The sequence below is a fragment of the Rhincodon typus genome, chromosome 1, assembly GCF_021869965.1.
Source record: "Rhincodon typus isolate 14 chromosome 1, sRhiTyp1.1, whole genome shotgun sequence".
NCBI classification, from domain to species: Eukaryota; Metazoa; Chordata; class Chondrichthyes; order Orectolobiformes; family Rhincodontidae; genus Rhincodon; species Rhincodon typus.
In genome coordinates, this window is record NC_063332.1 from 19894003 (window position 1) to 19916040 (window position 22038).

The 22038-nt window shown below is 44.0% G+C and overlaps 2 protein-coding genes across 4 annotated transcripts in view; both read right to left on the reverse strand.

Moving 5' to 3' along the window:
• ubox5 (U-box domain containing 5) overlaps positions 1 to 13224 on the reverse strand; it is a 32342-nt gene extending 19118 nt beyond the window's left edge. For 2 of the 3 annotated variants that reach the window (XM_020513741.2, XM_048599849.1), the window contains exon 1: positions 13115 to 13224. The gene's annotated coding sequence lies outside the window, so the exon portion shown is untranslated. Of the gene's footprint in view, positions 1 to 4494; positions 4587 to 13114 lie in introns of all 3 variants that reach the window. The other variant, XM_048599855.1, reaches the window with a different exon arrangement.
• On the reverse strand, positions 396 to 13230 carry LOC109914172 (FAST kinase domain-containing protein 5, mitochondrial). Its single transcript, XM_048599840.1, has 2 exons — positions 13115 to 13230; positions 396 to 3222 (listed from the first exon to the last, which is right to left on the reverse strand). Exon 2 carries the CDS (start codon positions 3183 to 3185, stop codon positions 672 to 674), a length of 2514 nt encoding a protein of 837 aa, XP_048455797.1. The 5' UTR covers positions 3186 to 3222; positions 13115 to 13230; the 3' UTR covers positions 396 to 671.
• Between the last annotated feature and the right edge of the window lie 8808 nt (positions 13231 to 22038).

Below are 22038 nucleotides of genomic sequence, written 5' to 3' on the forward strand. Positions count from 1 at the left end.
AAAGTACACAAAACTTTGAAATCTCTGCCTCACAGTAGTTTGGTTTCTCCTTTCTGGGATAAATTTAAGACTGAGATATGACAGATTTTTGGCCTTTTGGAATCACATGGAACGGGAAGGCAGGAAAGTGATGTTGAAGCCCAGAAACTGCGCAGCAGGCTCAAGGAACAATGTGGTCTACTCTTGCTCTGTTTTGTAAAGCTCCTATGTTAACAGGTGGTTTCCCCCTTCTCCATAGAATAGCACTCTCAATTCTTTAGAATCGCCACAGTGGAAGAACAAATACTTCAGCAACATACTTGTTAGGGTTCAAAAGTGTACCCGAGCAGATATGGGGACCTTTGAGATAGGAGAAAAATAAACAAAGCACTGTAAAAAGTAAGCAGAAACAAAACTATTTTAAAAAAATAGTCTTAATAGCTTTTTTTATTGGAACCAAACAGCTAATTATTTATATCTATAACTCAATTAGCAGACTGACTAAATTCAATTGTGCAATTCAAATACAGCTTCTGGCATCAGCTCCCAAAAAACAAATATTTCATCATAAATCAGTGAAATGAGTTTGGTGGAAAACCAGTACTGTGAGTTGTTTTTATTGTATTAAATTCAGCAATTAAATATAGCTTTAAAAAAGACATGTCCACTCTCTGGAAGGCACGCCCTCTAATTCAATCCAGTGAACTGTAGAGTTTCTGATGCAAGTAGGACAGTTTCTCGGACCGAGTTCGTTTGAGTAATGGGAACCATTCCCAGTGGGGCAGTTCTACCACCACATAGCCAGCTTTAACTAGCTGTCTCCTCTTCATACTGTGTAACCCCAGGAGAATGTGGGTACCATAGCAGTACTGATTGCGGTTGGATACCTGAATAGCGAGTTTTCTAATCTCTGATGTGCCCTGAGGCTGGGTGGCAGCTTTCTCTATTGGAATTTTTGTATTAGTTAATGAGTTTAAAAGACCATCTGTTAGGGGCACTCCACTTTGAAACAGCTTTAGATTCAACCCTGAATGAACACCACCTTCAACCCCAGTTCTGAGCACATTTTGAGTGATCCCTACACGTTCTCTCTCAGCCACATGGTCAGGCTGACTTTTTAACGTTGAGCTGCCAGCTCTGCATTTTGCGAGTTGGGAAATTAATTTGTCTGTGACAGGAACGCCGCTGAATTTGAACTCGAGTTTCTGCGCCTTTTCGCTCAGTGCCTCCAGGTTAAGTGGCAGCGGCTGGCCGGAGGCGTCAAAGTGCACCTCGAGGTCGGCCGACCTGGTGTGAGGCAGTGTCAGATGGTTCTTGACAAACTGCGGGCCACCCAGCATGACCTGCAGCAGCCCAGCGGCTTCCAGTACCTCCGGCTTCACGCAGATGTCCTGCTTGGCGAAATCCCACAGCATTTGTGTCACCTCCTGCTGCAAGTGCAGGGGGAGGCGGTGCCCACTGTAATCGGGGCACTCAATGGCCACTGTCCCATCCAGCGTGAAGAGATCTTTCTTCAATTCGAAGGGACTCTCTACAGTCGCCAGCTGGACAAACGGTGGGCTCAGAGCAACGTTGATGAGATGGTGGGGGAACCTCCCGGTAAAAGCCAGGGCCAGCAGGCTGGTGAGGAAGTGCTCCGGGAAGCGCTGGAACTCGTGCATTTTGCGGTGTATCTGCTCGGTCAGGCTGGAGAAGAAGACCTCAGCGTTCTCCGGCTCGTAGTTCAAACTGGAGAAAGACCACAGGTACTTGGCGACGTCTTTGCTCCTGCAGTAGTGCACTTTGGAGGGGAGCTTGGAGGCGGTGGCCTCCAGGAGGCGCTCTTCCCGGAAGTGCAGGGACGCACATGCCAGCACGATGTGCATGACTCCCTGTGTGCCGATACTGGGAATCCTCTGTGGCACCACTTCTCCTAGCCGCTGTAGGAAAGGCAAGTGATCCACATGGGTGTAACGGAACATTTTCATCACGTTTACCAAGCTGTAATTGCTAACGTCTCCCATCCTCGTGGCCACCTTGTCACCGATCTGTTTCATCAGCTGCTCAGAAAACCCATTCTTGGACTTGAAGAAACCGAGGCAGACGGCTCCCACTTCCTCCAGGTTCATCTGCTCCAAGTGTGCGGAGAGTAGCGTCTCCAGCTTCCGCATCAGCTCGGGAGGGGCCCGGCGGTTCTCCCCAATCACGTACAGGAGTTGGACAAGCTGTGGCATGGTCAGCTCCTTCCACCGCAGCGCTGTATAGCTCAGCAGGATCTCCATGTAGTGCGGTGCTCCACGTCCCAGACAGCGCCACAGGTCAGCCACCAACAGGAGCTGGCTGAACCCCATGTCCCACACACGGTGGCAGAACTCTGACTCGTAGCTCTTCAGCAGCGTGTGGGGTGAGGAAACCTGAAGACGGACCACGGCTTCGAAAAGCTGGAGGAGCTGTGGCAACGTGAACGCAGCCCGGTTGTCGACGCTGTACCGGCAGAGCATTGCAAACCGAGAATCCGCCTTTACCGCTGTTTGCTGTTCACCTGGCAGCCGGCTGAGCCGACAGAAAAAGTCCACAATATTCTCCGGGGTCAGGCTACTCTTCAGGAAGGAGACATCACGCAGAATCTTCTGGCCCTCTTCCACAGACAGTGGCTCCCCCTGCTCTGAGCTGTCAAAACAGAGATCCCTGTAAGCATCCCTAAGTTTCTGAAAGCCACGAGGGTCCTCTTTCGTGTCGTAGATCTCTACAATATCAGTGTCCAGTTTCTGCTTTGAGTTGGCAGGCCACTGACCAGCGGTGTACTGCACTTCATCAGATTTATTATTGGCCAGTTCCAGCAGAGTGTTCCTGACACTGGACAGGCGGCGAGAGCATGTCACTGTATAGGTGTTACACACTTGTTTGATTCCCACGTTGGATGGAATATTTTCCGCTAAAAGGGACAAAGCATCGCTGTAATCATCCACCTCACTGGAAACGTTCTGCTTTGGCCTCCTTTTGGTGCTGCTGTAAGCTGCTGGGTTAGAATTAACTTTATAGTCCGCTAACCCAGAGGCATCCTTGGACAAGCAGAAGGTGGTCTGGCCATACCTTGTACCTTGCTTGTTGTTAACTCCCTTTACCTTTTCTTCAGGTTTTCTCATTTCACCACACCCACTGGGTTTTAAATATGTTCGACAGTCGCAGATTCTTCTGGGCAGCTTCCGCCAGATGACAGCAGCCATGTTCACCAACAGTGTGGGTCTCAGATTCTGTCCAGTACTGAAAAAAGGTAGAAGAATAGGTAACTTTGATGCTTTGAGAGTTTTCAAGATCATCTGCATTTATCATTCAATGGTGGATTTATCATTTGCACTGATGGATTGGCAACCACAGTTCACATCCAACAAAGTTTGGTAAAATCAAAACACACAAGGGAAGTTGTTTCTGCACAGCAGAATCCACTGTCAAAATCTACACAATTTATTTTGGGTAAAGTTCCAGTAGGATACCACCTGCACTGAGTATGGTACACCATCCTCCGTCCCATGGGTTGTGAAAACTGATAAAATTCTCATTTAGCCCTTACCACCGGATCAGTTAATTGACCTGCTATTCTTTCCACTAATTCACTCATGGGGAAGTGTGAAGACAGCAATCTAAGACAGTCACTAAGAAATCCAACAATGAATTCAGAAGAAGCCTCTTTACCTAGAGAGTGGTGAGACTGTGGAACCTCCCCACTTCCATCACAGGGAATGGGCGAAGCAAATAGTATGGAAGTTGATACTATACATAAATGTCAACGACCAAACAATGCTAGATAAATTTAATCTCTCTCATTGTGGATGATTATTTGACTATAAACGTCTGTACAAGGGAAGATATTGAAGACACTTCAGCCTTTTGCACAGGTCGAACCTAATAAATAGCAGTCTATTAGTGTGTTATATTGGAAGAATCAAAATAAGCTAATTATCTGCTTATTAAACAACGCCCAGGAAAACTAATTTAAATGACATACGGTACAAACTTACAATGTACAAAAGGATACAGAACCACTAACAGTAACACTGTGTTATTGAACTATTTACACTTAATGTAGAACTTTAGCCACAATAATTCTCGACAGAATAATCCAGTACAGCATTCAGGGATACAACAACAAACTGTTAGGTTATAAGACATTCAAACAAAAGCACTTTCACAGTGTAACTCTTTTTCAGATCCTGAGTAGCTGGGCTGCCTTATTCAGTTACCATTCTAATGGATCAGAAATAGCTGTCAAATTATTAATAAACTTCAGGAGCATTTGGCTGCGACATCTCCAGTTTAAAAAGAACCTTTCATTATAATGATCAAGACAAAATTGTTTTAATTTGAACACTTTAACTTTGTAACACCTGAGTATTTCCAGAGATGACCTGCCTTATTAGCTTCACTTCCTCCCTTTGTGAGGAAGGAGAATCTCTGGAATCCACTTAACTTCTGACAACACCATCAAGATTTGGAGACCAACAGGCAGAAAATGGGAGGCAAAATAATGGACCAAACCTTAACTTGTTTCTTCTAATGATCCCTCACTTCCTCAAATATTGGAACAGTAGGTACGTGAAATGTATCTGCTTCCTGTTAAGAGAAGGAACCTAAGAAACAAAACCGGTCTTAGAGCAGTTACTGTGTCTTTGAACGCTAAAGATACTCAGTCTACTCTCATAATAGCTACTGTCACCAAGCACTGTATTGATAACTGTATCCAAAGAACTTCGTTCAGCTCTCCCTGATAGGCATGTGCATGAGATTAAGTGGGGCACAATATGAAAGTCTTTGAGTGTGCTTGGGAGACAGAAATTAATAGCTTCAGCTAGATGTTGATGCATTGAAAAATGACAACTACTTATTTTTATATAGCACCTTCAACATAAAGAAATGTTCCATTTTGCTTTAGAGGAACATTATAAAGTAAAATATGTCATGTAGTCAAAGTAGAATTTAGTTCAGACGGTCAAAGAGTGTCTTAAAGAGGGAAGGGGGTTAGAAAGACATAAAAATGTCGGGAGAAGATTCCAAAGCATAGGGTTTCGGCACTAAAGACAACATCTCCAATAGCTGAGCAATTGAAAGTGAAAATGCAGAAGATCTCAGAATTAGAGGATCACAGGTCTCATGAGTTGTGAAGATTACAGGTAGTCCCCAGGTTGTGAATGGGTTCCGTTCAAGTCCATTTGTAAGTTGATTTGTACATAAATCAGAACACAACATAGGGCAAAATAAAAAAAACTGTCCTATCTAGGAGGAAATATTCATAAGCTGAATCTTTAATATCACAACCCTGTATAGGATTGTGTTCATAAAGTGGACATTTGTAAATCAGAACCCTTGTATAGAGAGCGGGATGAGGTTAGTAGGTAGGAGATGGGGTGGGGCTTGAGGTGGGAGGAGGGGATAGGTGGGAGGAAGGACAGGTTAGGGAGGCGGAGACGAGCTGGTCTGGTTTTGGGATGCGGTAGGGGGAGGGGAGATTTTGAAGCTTGTGAAATCCCGCAACTCATCCCTCACACCCCCTCCCTGCAATAACAACCAAAAAAGAATCCCCCTCGTCCTCACGTACCACCCCACCAACCTCCGGATCCAACACATCATCCTCTGACACTTCCGCCATCTGCAATCCGACCCCACCACCAAAGACATTTTTCCCTCCCCACCCTTATCTGCTTTCCGGAGGGACCACTCTCTCAGTGACTCCCTTGTCTGCTCCACACTCCCCTCCAGCCCCACCACACCCAGCACTTTTCCCTGCAACCGCAGGAAGTGCTACACCTCCCCTACACGTCCCCCCTCACCCCCATCCCAGGTCCCAAGAAGACTTTCCATATCAGATGTTCACCTGCACATCTACTAATGTGGTATACTGCATCCGCTGTTCCCGTTGTGGCCTCCTCTACATTGGGGAAACCAAGCGGAGGCTCGGGGACCGCTTTGCAGAACACCTACGCTCGGTTCGCACTAAACAACTGCACCTCCCAGTCGCGAAACATTTCAACTCCCCCTCCCATTCCTCAGACGACATGTCCATCCTGGGCCTCCTGCAGCGCCGCAACGATGCCACCCAAAGGTTGCAGGAACAGCAACTCATATTCCGCTTGGCAACCCTGCAGCCCAATGGTATCAATGTGGATTTCACAAGCTTCAAAATCTCCCCTCCCCCTACCGCATCCCAAAACCAGCCAACTCGTCCCCGCCTCCCTAACTTGTCCTTCCTCCCACCTATCCCCTCCTCCCACCTCAAGCCCCACCCCCATCTCCTACCTACTAACCTCATCCCGCCCCCTTGACCTGTCCATCCTCCCTGGACAGACATATCTCCTCCCTACCTCCCCACCTACACTCACCTTTACTGGCTCCATCCCCGCCTCTCTGACCTGTCTGTCTCCTCTCCACCTATCTTCTCCTCAATCCATCTTCTATCCGCCTCCCCCTCTCTCCCTATTTATTTCAGAACTCCCTTCCCCTCCCCCATTTCTGAAGAAAGGTCTAGGCCCGAAACGTCAGTCTTCCTGCTCGGCCTGCTGTGTTCATCCAGCTCTATGCCTTGTTGTCTCAGATTCTCCAGCATCTGTGGTTCCTACTATCCCTCGTATAGAGACTTTTTAAAAAAATTCAATTGTGCTGTAGATGTTGCAGGCTAGGCCAGCATTTATTGCCCATCTTAATTGTCCACAGGGTAGTTAAGAGTCAACCATCAAGAGTGAAGAGTCAAATATCCCTATCCTCAATGATGGGAGAGACCAGCACAACACTACAACAATCTTCAGCCAGAAATGCTCAAGTGGATGATCCATCTCCACCACCTCCACTGGTCCCCAGCATCACAGACATGAGTCTTCAGCCACTGCAGTTCATTCCATGTGTTACCAAGAAATGGTTGGAGGCACTGGACACTGCAAAGGCTATGGGCCCTGACAACGTTCTGGCAATAGTATTGATGATTTGTACTTCAGAACTTGCCACAAGATCTTCCACCACAGTTACAACATTGGCATCTACCTGAAATATGGAAAATTGCCTGGGTCTGTCCTTACACAAAAAAACAGGACAAATCCAAATTGACCAATCACTGCTCCATTAGTCTTCTCTTGATCATCAGTACAGTGGTGGAAAATGTCATCAACAGTGTTATCAAGCAGCATCTGCTCAGTAATAAATTCTCCCGAGTGACACTAACAAACCTCCCCTCCAGGATATTGGTGACCCTCCAGTTTAGGTACAACCCGCCCTTCTTGTACATGCCCCTCTTGCCCTGGAAGACTCTCAATGATCCACATACCTGAAGACCTCCCTCCTACACCATCTGTTTGGCACATTCAGCTGTACTATCTTCCTGTTCCTGTTCCTGTTCCTGTCCTCACTGGCATGTGACACAGGGAGAAATCCCAAGATTACAACCCTGTAGGTCCTGCTTTACAATTTACTACTTAACTCTCTGAACTCCCTTTGCAGGATCTTGTCACTCCTCCTGCCTATGGTGTTCACACTTATCACATCCTCTGGCTGCTCACCCTCCCTTTTGAAAATGACCCACACCCGCTCAGAGAAATTCTTGTTCCTGATATCAGAGAAGCAAAAACCATCCTGAAGTCTCTTTTCCAGCCACAGAAATGCTTATCTGTGCCCCTGACTATACAGTCCCCTATTACTACTGCTCTTCTGCGCTTTGACACCCCCCTTGCAGTACCAGCGAGAACGATGGTGTCCCCGTTCTGGCTGCTACTGTGGCTATGCCCCCTAACAATATCCAAAACGGTTTACTTCTTAGAAAGGGGAATAGTCACAGGAGACTCCTGCCCTGTCTCTCTGCCCTTCTAATGGTCACCCGTCTAACTGCCTGAACCTTGGGTGTGACCATGTCTTTAAAATTCCTGTCTGTGATGCTTTCTGCCTCCTGCACGCTCCTATTGTGTTCAACTGCTGCTCCAACCGATCCATACAGTTTGACAGGACCTGAAATTGGACACACGTCCTGCACTTGCAGTCATCAAAGGATGTTTGACATCTCTGCAGGAGCTTCTCAGGGTAGTATCCTAGGCCCAACTATCTTGAGCTGCTTCATCAATGACCTTCCATTCATCAGAAGTGGGGATGTTTATTGATGATTACACAATGTTCAGTTCCATTCACAACTTGTTAGATACTGAAGCAGTCCATGATCAAATGCAACAAGATCTGGGCAATATCCAAGCTTGGGCTGACGAGGAGTAAATAACACTTGCGTCACACAAATGCCAATCAATGATCTTGAACCACTGCCCCTCGACATTCAATGGCATTACCATTACTGAATCCCCAACTATCAATATCCTGGGATTACCACTGACCAGAAACTCAGCTGGATTCATCACAAACACATTGGTTACAACAGCAGGACAGAGGCTAGGACTACCACAGCGAGAAACTTACTGCCCAACTCCCCAAAATCTGTTGACCATTGACAAGGCACAAGTCAGGAGTGTGATGGAATACTTGCCTGGATGAGTGCACTCCAACATCATTTGAGAAGCTTGACACCATCCAGGACAAAGCAGTTCACTTGATTGACACTATGTCCACAAGCATCCACTCCCTCCACCACCGATGCTCAGTAACAGCAGTGTGCACTATCTACAAGATGCATTGTAGAAATTCACCACAGATCCTTAGACTGCTCCTTCCAAGTTCTCAATCACTTCCTTCTAGGAGAAGGGCAGCAGATACATAGGAACACCATCACCTGCAATTTCTCCTCCAAGCCACTCAGCATCCTGACTTGGGAATACATCTCTGTCCTTCACTGTTGAGTCAAAATCCTGGAATTCCCTCCCTAAGGGGTCTACCTACAGAATACAGACTGCAGCAGTTCAAGAAGGCAGCTCACCACCACCTTCCAAAGGGCAAATAAGGACAGGCAATAAATGCTGGCCAGCCATGTCCCATGAGTGAATAAAAAAAAAATTGCCATGGGTCTGGGGATTTCTGTAGTCAGGCTAAGAATGGCAGATTTCCCTTCCTAAAGGGCTGTTCTTTTTATGACAATCAACAGTGGTTAAATAGTTACCATTCGGCTAAGTTTTGATTCCAATTTTTATTGGATTCAGAATCACCATCTGCTATGGTGGGAATCGAACCCAGATCATCAAGAATATTTGGCTGGGGTTCAGGATTGCTAGTCCAGCGATGTTACCATTTCTACCATCCTCCTGGATGACTGGTAAAACTTCACAATTTGGAAAAGCATTGCAATGCATCTGGATGCTGGGGCAATTGTAATTTTCAAGACACACGGTGACAGATTTTGTTCGGGAAGGGTATTATGGCAGGTTCTTGCTTGACATTCACATTGTTTTTCTGAAAATATGTTGACCTCGGAATTTATCATTTGGCTTTGTAAATACAAATAGGGAGAAAATCCTTCTACCATCAGGTAAACTTTAAAAGTTCTGAACCTTCTTTCAGATTCGAATCTTCATTTAATATCACTGGAGAGTCAAAGGAAAAAAGTATATATTTGACCATTCTCAGAGGTGTGACAAATTTCCAATTTCAAAGAGTAAACCTGTCCGCCAAAGTACCACTGAACTTCAAACATGGTTTAGTCTCAACTAAATGCTAGCACCAATATCCTGGGCGGGAGATTTGCTAGAGATGTTCGGGAGGGTTTAAACTGGCGTGGCAGGGGTGTGGGAACCGAAACAACAGGCTAGTAAGTGCAGGGACTCGGGACAAAGAAGAGACTGAGATATGTATAGCGCAGAGTCAGAGCAGGAAGTTGTGGGGCTCAGAGGGACTAGAGGTCTGGTCAGCATTTACTTCAAGGCAAGAAGTGTGACAGGTAAGACAGATGAACTAAGAGCATGGATTACGGCATGGAATTGTGATGTTATTGCCATTTCAAAGAAACGGTTAAAGGAGGGGCAGGACTGGCAGCTTAACATTCCAGGATATTGCTGTTTTAGATAGGACTGAAAGGGAAACAAAAGGGGTGGGAGAGTTGCATTGCTGATTAGGGATCACATCATAGCTGTGTTGAGGGAGGATACATCGGAGGGATCTTGCAGTGAGGCATTATGGGTGGAGCCAGGAATAGGAAGGGTGAACTCACAATGTTGGGAGTTTTCTATAGACAGCAGATATGTAGTCAGATACTAGAAAGGTGACAAACAGAGTTAAAGAGACAAGTCTAAAGCCTTTATGCCTTAATGCATAGAGAATTCGCAAAAAAGGTGAGGAATAAGCATTACGAATAGATACAAGCAGTTATGATATAGATGCAATTACAGAGACATGGCTCCAGGATACGAAGGATGGGAAATGAAAATCGACAGGTATTTATTATTTAGGAAGACAGTCTGAAGGTAAAGGTGGTGAGGCGGCATTTTTAGTAAACGATAAATCAATATCATATAATCATGGATGACTTTAATTTATGTATGGATTGATATTGTGGATGAAGATTTCCTGGAGTACATACATGAATGTATTGGTCTGAAAATCATTGAGGAACTAACCAGAGAACACGTCACTCTAGACTGGGTACTGTATAACAAGTAAGGATAAATTATGTTATGCAGGGTCCCTTGGGGAAGAGCGGCTATCATAAGGTAGAATTCTTCATTAAGATAGCAAATGAAGTCATCAAATCAGAAACTAGGGTCCCTTTATACAGATTCAGGAACCATTATGGTATCAGATGTGCACTGGCAAGGATGGATTGAGGAACCTTACCAACATGGTTGATGGTACATAGGCAATTTTTCATATTTGAAGGTGTGTATGAAATACAACAAATATTCATTTCTGTCTGGCACAAAAATAACAGAGGAAAGGTGGCTCAACCACGGCTTACAAAAGAAATTATTATTAGATCCAAGTGGAGACATATAAAATTGCCAAAAATACAAAAGCAAGCCTAAGGATTGGGAGCATTTCAGAATTCAGTGAAAGGTTCAATCATGATGGGGGAAAAGATGAAGTTTGAAAGTAAAACTGCAGGGAACATGGAAACTGACCAGAGGAGTTTCTATAAATATGAAGTGAAAAACTAATATAGCTCCCTTACGGTCAGAAGCCAAGGATATCATAATGGGGAAACAAAGAAATGGTAGAAGAATTGAAGACATACAGTACTTGGGTTCTATCATCACAGAAGAGGACACAAATAACCTCCAAGAAATATTAGGGACAAAGGAACAGTGAGGAGGAGAAATTGAAGGAAATCAGTATTAGGGAGAAGATGGTGTTTGGAAATTAATGGGGTTAAAGACTGACAAATCATTGAAGGCATGATAATCAATATCCCAAAATACTGAAAGAAGTGACCCAGGAAATACTGGATACATTGGAGGTGATCTGCCAAAATTCTATTAAACTCTGGATCAGTTCCTACAGTTTGGAAGGTGGCAAATTTAACTCCGTTATTTAAAAAAGGAGGGAGAGAAAAAAAAAGAATTAAAGATGAGTTAGTTTAATGTTCATGAGGAAAGTGCAAGAGTTTATATCAGGAAATGAAAACAGAACATTTAAAAAGACTAACGGGATTGGCCAAAGTCAGCAAGATTTATGAAGGGCAAATCATTCTTAACAAATCCACTACAGCTTTTGAGAATGTAACTAGTAGAATAGATAAGGGGGAATCAGTGGATGTGGTGTATTTGGATTTTCATATTGCTTTGGATAAGGCCCTTCAAATCAAGTTAGTGAGCAAAATTAAGGCACATGGAAAAAATCAGAAATTCTTGGAAAAATCCAGCAGATCTGATGGATACGTGGAAAGAAAGCAGAATTAATGTTTCAGGTCCAGTGAAGTTTTGGTCCAGTTCTGAAGAAGAGTCACTGGACCGGAAACATTCACTCTTTTCTCCCCACAGATATTGTCATATCTGCTTGGTTTTTCCAGCAATTTCTGATTTTGTTTCTGTTTTCCAGCATCTACATTCTTTGTTTTTTTAAAAAAAACACATGGGATGGGGTTAATATATTAACAGACAGGAAACAGAATGGGAATAAATGGTTCTATTCTCAAGTGGCAAGGAGCGGGATACTACAAGAATCAGTGCTTAGACCCCAGCTATTCACAATATGTATAAATGGCCTAGATGACAGAATCAAACGCAGTATTTTCAAGTTTGTTGACGACACTAAACTGGGAGGATTGAAGTTTGTGAGGAAGATGCAAGGAATGTTCAAGATGATGTGGAAAAGTTGGGTGAGTGGCACAGCAGTTAGCACTGCTGCCTCACGGTGCCAGGGACCCAGGTTCGATTCCACCTTCGGCCAAGTGTGTAGTTTGCACATTCTCCCTGTGTCTGTGTGGGTTTCCTCCCAGTGCTCCAGTTTCTTCCCACAGACCAAAGATGTGAATGTTAGGTGGACTGGCTATGCTAAATTGCCTATAGCATCCAGGAATGTGCAAACTAAGTGGATCAGCCATGGGAAATGCAGGATTACAGGAATAGGGTAGAGCGGTGGCTTTGGGTGTGATGCTCTTTGGAGGGTCAGTGTGGATTCGATGGGCTGAATGGCCAGCTTCCACACTGTAGGGATTCTATGATCTACAAACATAAGGCAGATATAGCACAGTGGCTAAATCTGAAGTTGTATGCTCATATGTGTAAAACAGAAACTAAGAGTATTATTAAATGATGATACATTGGGAAGTGTGAATGTACAGAGAGATCTGGGCGTCCTTGTACATCAGTCAATGAAAGTAGAAAGACAGGTGCAGCAAGCAGTTAGGAAGGCAAATCATGTACTGCTCTTCATTACAAGAGGATCGGAGTTCAGAAATCAGGATGGCTTATTGCAATTACACAGGGCCTTGGTGAGACCACACCTGAAGTACTGTGCGCAGTTTTGGTCTCCCTTCCTAACAAAGAATGTGACTGTCAATTTCCATCAACAGCTTTTCAAGAGAAACTTGGAATTGTTCACAAATTCTGTCTTGGTCCATATCACCCACATACCATATAACCGGAGATAGTAGGAACTGCAGATGCTGGAGAATCCGAGACAACAAGGTGCAGAGCTGGATGAACACAGCAGGCCCAGCAGAACCGCATGTTCTTGGGTGAACTGGATATCTGACCAGCTAGTCACTCACATACTATTCAAATATGCTGTGTGTCATACACACAGTTCTTACCTTCCCCTTAATATCCAGCCAGGTGATTAGGAACAGAAAGGCTGGCTCCACCTTGTTCAAGGCGGTGGCTTAATCAGGACAGTTTGCTGCCAATACCCCTGGCGTTCTGGACGAGGAAGGACCAGGGATGATCATGAGTAGAAAAAAAGGCTTTATGGGTGAAAGCAAAACAAAATGGGTACATATTTCAGGGAGAGCATTCTGTACAGCTCTGGGGTAATCATTAATTGGAAACCTCGGCCAGCACAGGTGTTAGCGACTGCACTTGGCCTCCCTCCATACTCAGACCAGGCGACAGCTGCTGCACATGCGCATACCTATCCAATTAGACTGCGCCTCCCGCACATGCGCACAACTGGCCCAATCAGACTGCACTTCCTGCACATGAGCGCAGACGCCTCGATCCGACAATACCTTTACACATGCGCACGGCTGCCACAAGCCGGACATGCGCAGAGCTCCTGTCTCCATTTTCGGTCCTTTTTTCTGCTGCAGGGATCCGACTGCGGTCACCCAGTGATCGGGATCCACCGGCCGGATTCATACTCGGTTAATACAGTTCTCTCGGCCCTTCCCCTCCTCAAGCTGGTGGAGCTCTGACCGCTCCTCCTGCCTTGAGTTCCCGTTGAAGGGCCCCGCTGTATGATGCAAATAGAAGAGCCGCAAGGTCAAAGAGAGCGCGTACAAAATCACACACAGAGATCCAAATACCCATTACAGGGATGGGAAAGGAAAACCAGATGAGAAACATGTCTTTTGTTCTTCCAACAGTAACCGTAGGTTTCGCTTTTTAACATAGCTCTAGTGTTCAGTCTATTTATTACAGCAAATAGAGACGTACAGCAACTCGTCGATGTGGACCAGATATCCTAAATTAATCTAGTCCTATTTGCCTGCATTTGGCCTATATTCCTCTAAACCCTTCCTATTCATATATCCATCCAGATACCTTTTAAATTTTGTAATTGTACCAGTCTCTACCACTTCCTCTGGCAGCTCATTGTATACATGCACCACCTTCTGCCTGAAAAAGTTGCCCCATAGGTCCCTTTTAAATCTTTCCCCTCTCACCTTAAACCTATGTCCTCTAGTTTTGGACTCCACCACCTGGAGAAAAGACCTTGGCTATTCACCTTATCCATGCCCCTCATGATTTTATAAACCTCTATAAGGTCACCTCTCAGCCTCCAACACTCCAGGTAAAATAGCCCCAGTCTACTCAGCGTCTCCCTATAGCTCAAACCCTCCAACCCTAGCAACATCCTTGCAGATCTTTTCAGAACCCTGTCAAGTTTCACAGCATCCTTCCTATAGCAGGGAGACCAGAATTGCATGCAGTATTCCGAAAGTGGCCTAACCAATGTCCTGTACAGCTGCAACATGACCTCCTTTAGTCAATGCACTGATCAATAAAAGCAAGCCTACCAAGCACCTTCTTCACTATCCTGTCTACCTGTGATTCTACTTTCAAAGAACTATGAACCTGCACTCCAAGGTCTCTTTTTTCAGCAACACTCCCCAGGACCTTCACATTAAATGTATAAGTCCTGCCCTGATTTGTCTTACCAAAATGCAGCACCTCACATTTATCTCAGTTAAACTCCCATCTGCCACTCCTCGGCCCATTGGCCCATCTGATTAAGCTCCCGTTGTACTCAGAGGGAACCTTCTTTGCTGTTCACAACACAGCCAATTTTGGTGTTATCTGCAAACTTACTAACCATACCTCCAATGTTCACACCCAAATCATTTATATAAATGACGAAGAGGAGTGGGCCGAGCACTGATCCTTGTGGCACATCGCTGGTCACAGGCCTTCAGTCTGAAAAGCAACCCTCCTTCACCACCCTCTGTCTTCTACCTTTGAGCTAGTTCTGTATCCAAATGGCTAGTTCTTCCTGTATTCCATATGATCTAACCAGCTTTGCATGCAGATCCATGTTCCTCTTAAACAATTTAACATAAGATAAGATAACATTAGATAAGAACTAGGAGCAGGAGTAGGCCATCTGGCCCCTCGAGCCTGCCCCGCCATTTAATAAGATCATGGCTGATCTTTTTGAGACTCAGCTCCACTTACCTGCCCACTCACCATAACCCTTAATTCCTTTACTGTTCAAAAATTTATCTAGCCTTGCCTTAAAAACATTCAGCGAGGTAGCTTCAACCGCTTCACTGGGCAGGGAATTCCACAGATTCACAACCCTTTGGGTGAAGAAGATCCTCCTGACTTCAGTCCTACATCTGCTTCACTTTATTTTGAGGCGATGCCCACTAGTCCTAGTTTCACCTGCTAGCGGAAACAACCTCCCTGCCACCTTATCTATTCCCTTCATAATCTTATACATTTCAATAAGATGTCCCCTCATTCTTCTGAATTCCAATGAGTATAATCCCATTCTATTGCGGGTTTCTTCCCCAGCCCACCGACCCAGGCATGGAATTTCAAAACTGTCTGATTGAAAAAGCTTTTCCTCAGGTTCCCTCTAATCCTTCTACCAATCACCATACATCTTCCATGTGGTCCTTACAAGAGTCCCAACCCCAGAGAGTTGCTTGTGGATTTTTGCACCTAAGGTATTCTCAACCAAAGAAATGGCCACACGGAAATGGTGTGGGGTTGGAAAGGCAGAGGAATATTTTTCAGCATTAAATTCTGCATTCTGTAGTCTGATTCGCACCTCGATGGGAGATGATAATCTCGTCAATAATCTTTCAACAGCACTAAGTTATTACAGTTTTTAAACAAGTTCAAAGAAAAAGAGAGAGCTGAGTGGACAAAATGAAGGGAAGGTTTTTATTGGAATGAAGACAGCAGAATGTAAATGATAAGAAGGAATCGAAGAGACGTCAGCAGTTTCAGTGAATGTACAACAAGGAGGCAGGTACCGTTTAATGTAGGGAAGTGTGTGATTGTTTACTTTGGACGAAAGACTAGAAAAGCAGAATTCTTTTAAAGCACAAAATTTCTAAATGTTGATGTCCAAAGGAATTTGTGTGTACTTGTACAGTGACTGCAGAGAGTCAGCATGTAGTTACAACAAGCAATTAGGAAGGCAAATCCAATGCTGGTCTTTATCCCAAGAGAAGTCTTGCTAAAACTATACAGAACTACACAAGGTGACACCACACCTGTGCATTGTGTGCAGTTTTGAACTCAAGATCTAAGGATGACATGGCTGACCAATGAGGAAATGTTGAGTATATTAGGCCTATATTCTCAAATTTACAAAGGTGAGGTCTTGCCCTGACTCTGGAATCTAGAATATGGGGATGCAGTTTTAGGTTACGGAACTGATCATTTGATACTGAGATGAGGAAAAAATCTTCATGGAAAGGGTTGTCAATCTTAGGAATTCTTTACCAGTGAATTGTGAATTCTGCATCATTGAGTATGTTCAAAGTGCTTCCACTTTAAAAGTGTATCATTGGCTGTCAATGCTTTGAGTTGTCCTGAGGTCATGAAAGGCACCATGGATACATGAGTACAGTCTCTTTTAAATTATTGTGCAGCATGGATAGCATAATCATATCATAGCACTACCAGCTGGCGCAGATTCTGAGAAGAACCCAAAGCTAGGTAAGCCATGAGGCTATTGGAGCTGTAGCTGCAATGAAAATAGGGACACCGGGCAGAACTATGAAATAAAGATCAGTGTCAGCAACAAACAAGTGATAATTACAGAAAAGAGATTATCAGGACAGCTAGAAATGTGGTGGCAATAGGGACTTCAATGGTTTCAAAGAGGTGACACAGTGACAGTAATAAAGACTGGACTTTCTGGAGAAGCTCAGTAGTTTTGACTGTGGAGAGAAAACGGAGTTAACGTTTCAGATCCAGAGACCCTTCTGTGACAGTCGTGACAGTAATATTGATTTCAATGGAAGTAAATATCAGCCGAGGTGCACAATAGATGACAGGTCTGATATTGCTCAGTTTAAGCTCTCATCCATAACAAGACTACAAATAACCAGAATTACACTCAATATTTTGTAGTCCAGATACATACCTAATTTTCTTAAATGCTTCGCAACATTATGGAATGAAACTTTGAAAAAAATTAACTTGTTCAGATATTATGATATGCCAATGGAGCAGGTGGGACTTGAACCCAGACCCTATGATTCAGAGGTAGGGACACTACCACTGCACCAGAGCCCTCCAGGAAGCAGACTTGGAAGCTTTAATGGCCAGAATCTTCTGATCAGGGCAGAAGCAAATCCTTGACACCACCTCAAATGCAATATGGACGGGCTGTAAATGCTGACCTTATCAGTGATACTCATATCCCATGAATGAATAAAGAAAATCTCTATATATAATTTAGACTTTATTCCTGCTAACTCTAACACTTCTTACTACCTTGCTATTTCCTAGTCTAGTACTACACGTCTCTTAAAATCCTTTACGCACCTTGTTTTTCCTTTCTCCTACACGGTGGTTCCCATCCCCCTGAGAAATTAATCTGATTGATTAATCTAATTAGTTTAAACAGTTGCCAAAAGTACAAGTAAAACTATACTGGTCCTGGCTCTTTTGTGACTTATAAAAGCCCCAACCTGCCCCCAATTTGATACCAGTGTTCTATGAGTCTTATACCCACCATCCTGCACCATCTTTCCTTCGTAAAGGAGTATCAACTATTAATCATCTTGTAAAGTTCTGCCTATGAGAAGAAGATTCTATGCTCCAAGTAATTTCAGAGACTTGAATCTAAAGTCCTACCTGATGCTCCGGTGCAGTATTAAAGGTGTGCTGTAATGTCAGGTGTCCATTTTGTGGGTGAGATTTTAAACTGGAGCCTGTGTGGTTTCTTGGGTGGATGTAAAACATCTCCCAATTTGTATCACTGGAAAAAGAGTATTTAGTAACTGCAACACCGTTGTTTGTTGGAGCTTGCTGTGTCACAGTTTCTGCTGCATTTCTTCCATTACAACAGTGGCTACATTTCAAAAGCACATAAATGGCTGAAAAATGCTTTGGAGCAATGTGAAAAATACTATTATGAATGCAGGTTCTAATGGACATTGGTAAGTAGTTATTAAGAAGCATTACATCCCCAGCCCAAATATCTCTACTTTCAAGTGGAAGGAAGCTAATGCCATGTGGACACTTCTGACCAGATTCAGACTGCAACAATCATTATTGTTCACTCAGTTTTATCCCTTTGGGTCCCCACCTTAATGAATTTCAGGCATGACATGATGTAGAACTCATCTTCCCTCACCTTCGCCTCCAAGCCCATTTCTTTGGACAAGAGTCCTTTCCCCATCCCACAGACCCCTTTGCCCACCTTCAGCACTGTTCATCCACCCGGACTCCTCCTTCCAGCTATTTACCTGCACTCAACCTGTTCACGAGAACCATCAACATGACATTGGTCACCTCAATTTCTCTGCCCCCCTCACTCATTCCAACCTATCTCCCTGTGAACTGACTGCCCTTTGTGCTCTTAGATCCAACCCTGCCTTTGTCATTAAGCCTGTTGATAAGGGTGATGCTGTTGTTGTTTGGCGGACTGACCTCTACGTTGCAGAGGCTGAGTTCCTGCTCTGAGGTACCTCCTCCTATCCTCCCTGGTCCATGACCCCACTATGGAACATCAGGCCATTGTGTCCACTACAGTCACTAGCTTCATGTCATCTGGTGAGCCCCCGTCTCACACACACACACACCACCAGCACCACACAACCCCCCCACCCCAGCTATCTCCCAAACCTGCACAGCTCGCTTCTGCCTCCTTCCCAAAATCCTCAAACAGGACTGACCAGCAGACCCATTGTTTCTGCCTGCTCCTGTCCTACAGTACTCACTTCTTCCTGCTTCGCCTTGTTTTTTTTTGCTTCCCTTGTACAGTCCCTTCCCACTTACATCCACAAATCCTCTGATACTGTACATCAATTTCAGAATTTCCAGTTTCCGGGTTTCAGTCATTTCCTCTTTACCATGGGCGTGCAATCCCTTCAGACGTCCATCTCCCATCAGAATGATCTCAGGGCTGTCCAGAAATACAAGTTCTGAACCATTTCTGGCTCAGAAGGTTCTCTGGATCTGAAGTGTTAACTGTTATCTTTCTCCACAGATACTATCAGACCTGCTGGGTTTTTCCAGCAGTTTCTGTTTGCGTTTCTGATTTCCAACATCTGCAGTTTTCTCGGTTTTCTAATCATTATTAAATGTCAGTGTTCTAAAACAGGGCAACCCAACAGTCATAAAGAAAAAGTGCAAGGCTACAAAGAAGGACATTGTTGATTTGTACTTATTTTGAAAGCTCTTTTTCCTCTTTCTGGTTCTGCCTCAGACTGTACCTGTATGCAGTGTACATGTTGCCTCTATAAGAATTCTGCGTACCATGACTGAGAATGTGGCACTAGAGGGTGCTGGTGTGTCATAGTTACAAGTCCATTTTTCCTTCGGTTTTGGTAGAGTTATACATACACATATACACACACACATACACACACACAAAACCACTAGCTTATCTAATAGGAACACAAACTGGATGCAGAAATACGTGGAAAATTAAGACTGTCATAAATATGACACACTGGGCTATGCAATAAGCTTTATAAAGCTGCACTTTTGCTACCCTTTATTTTAACTGTGTTGCCTATTTTGTGTTTGTCGGTAATTGGGAGTGAAGGAGGATCAGCAGGATCATGGCAGACTAGTGTAATGAAGGTGTATAATTTATACATGCATTAATATCACTTCGGAGTTTGGATTTCAAAACAGTGGCATATCATTAGAATCCCTACAGTGCGGAAACAGGCCCTTTAGAACATAGAACATAGAACAGTGCAGCACAGTACAGGGCCTTCGGCCCACGACGTTGTGCCGAACTTTTACCCGAATCCTAAGGTCTATCTAACCTCCATCCTTACTTTTTACCATCATCTATATGCCTATCTAATAGCCGCTTAAATGCCCCTAATGAGGCCGACTCCACTACCCTCTCCAGCAATGCATTCCACGCCCCTACCACTCTCTGAGTAAAGAACCTACCTCTGACGTCTCCCCGATATCTACCTCCACTCATTTTAAAACTATGCCCCAGTCCACACCAAACCTCAAAGCATCCCACCCAGACCCATCCCCCTAATCTACACCTCCCTGAACACCATGGGCAATTTAGCATGGCCAATCAACCTAACCTGCATATCTTTGGACAATGGGAGGAAACCCACACAGACACAGGGAGAATGTGCAAACTCCGCACAGACAGTCACCTGAGGCTGGAATTGAACCCAGGTCCCTGGCGCTGTGAGGCAGCAGTGCTAACCACCGTGCCGCCCACATGGTTACTTTTGTGAAGGGTTTCCTTTAAGACAGTCAAAGTCAGAGAGTCCTTCCACGTGAGTGACATTGTGCAGAAAGCAAATGGTGATAGATGCTTAGTGTCAAGAGTTACTTAAAATGTGATGGTTTATGACAAGTTGAGTAAACATGGAAGGTCCATTAGCTCAGAATAATCAAGGATCGGTTTTAGTTTAAAACCCCAGAGATTGAAAGCCTCTCAGGCAGATTGGAGGAGATCTAATTAGGGCAGAAACAAGTTGAAACAGGAAAGTTTGGTTATAAATCTGAAAGTTATTAGAACTGAGATAACCTAAGCACACAGAGTTGAGCAAGAGTTCTTGTTAGCAAATTTGTAAAAGACTCATTTAATTGCCTCCATGGTCCACAGCAAAGAATCTGTCAGGTAAGAAAAATCCTAAGGAATTGAGAGACAGAGTGTAATTTCTCAGGACTCGATTCTCTATAAATTGATGGTGTTGGGAAATGGGTTGAAAACTTTATTTTGCTGTATGTGTTAAGATCTTTTTAGTTGTGTTCTACATCTTGATAGTTTTTGTTTCCTTTTGAGCATTAAACTTCTGTTATTAAAGAAAATCAGCACCTTATGTGAATATGATGGACCACCATTTAACGAAATAATGAAACAAATAACGTAATCTGTCAAGCCAGGTTTCATTCTGCGATCCGACGTATCCAATATTACCTTCAGCCTGGATCACTAGGCCCAAGTATTTTGTATTAATTTAGGATTTGTCTTTCGGCTTTCTGTGCAGTACCACGTTTTCGTAGCAGATACATGCACGAAGAAACTTTGATGTTAATTTTAACTCCAATTTGGGTGGATTTGGGTCGGATGAGAATTTGCTGTTTGTGTTAAGATCTTTTTAATTGTGTTCTACAACTTGATAGATTGTTTTCCTTTGAGCATTAATCTTTTGTTATTAAAGAAAATCTGCAGCCTTATGTGAATATGATGGGCCACCATTTAACTAAGTAATGAAACAAATAATGTGATCTATCAAGCCAGGTTTTATTCTGCGAACTGACGTATCCAGTATTACCTTCAGCCTGGATCACTAGGCCCAAGTATTCAGTATTAACTTTGTATTTGACTTTCGGATTTCAGTGCGGTGCCAGGTTTTTGTAGCAGAGACATGCACCAAGAAACTTTGGTGTTAATTTTAACTCTAGTTTGGGTGGATTTGGGTCAGATGAGAATTTGAAACATTTCTAATCCACCCAATTCAGGTGTTAATGGAGATGAGATAGAGACAGGGAGATCAAACTCCTGTCAGTAAGTGGCTTGGTTGGTGAAAGTTTTAAAGTTATAGAGTGTCTCCATTTTTACAAGCATTTTATTGCTGATTTCAGTGAGGTTCTAGGGCCCCAGGGAACCTGGCAGTAAAATGGAGATGAGAAATACTGAATTTATAAATGAGTGTGATTGTAACATTGCTTATGGGTCAAGAGGAGAAGAGATTTTCCTTCAGATCCAACAAGGGTTCTCCTCCTAACATCCCCCTTAATCTCCTGTTATCTCTGTCTACTCCGAACACTTCTCCCCAGCCCTTTCACCGATCTTTTCTCCTGCCACACCACAAACTCTTTCCCTTCCCTCTCAGAG

Excerpts from the sequence above, each read along its gene's own strand:
- LOC109914172 (XM_048599840.1), bottom strand. The coding sequence starts at position 3,185 with ATGGCTGCTGTCATCTGGCGGAAGCTGCCCAGAAGAATCTGCGACTGT.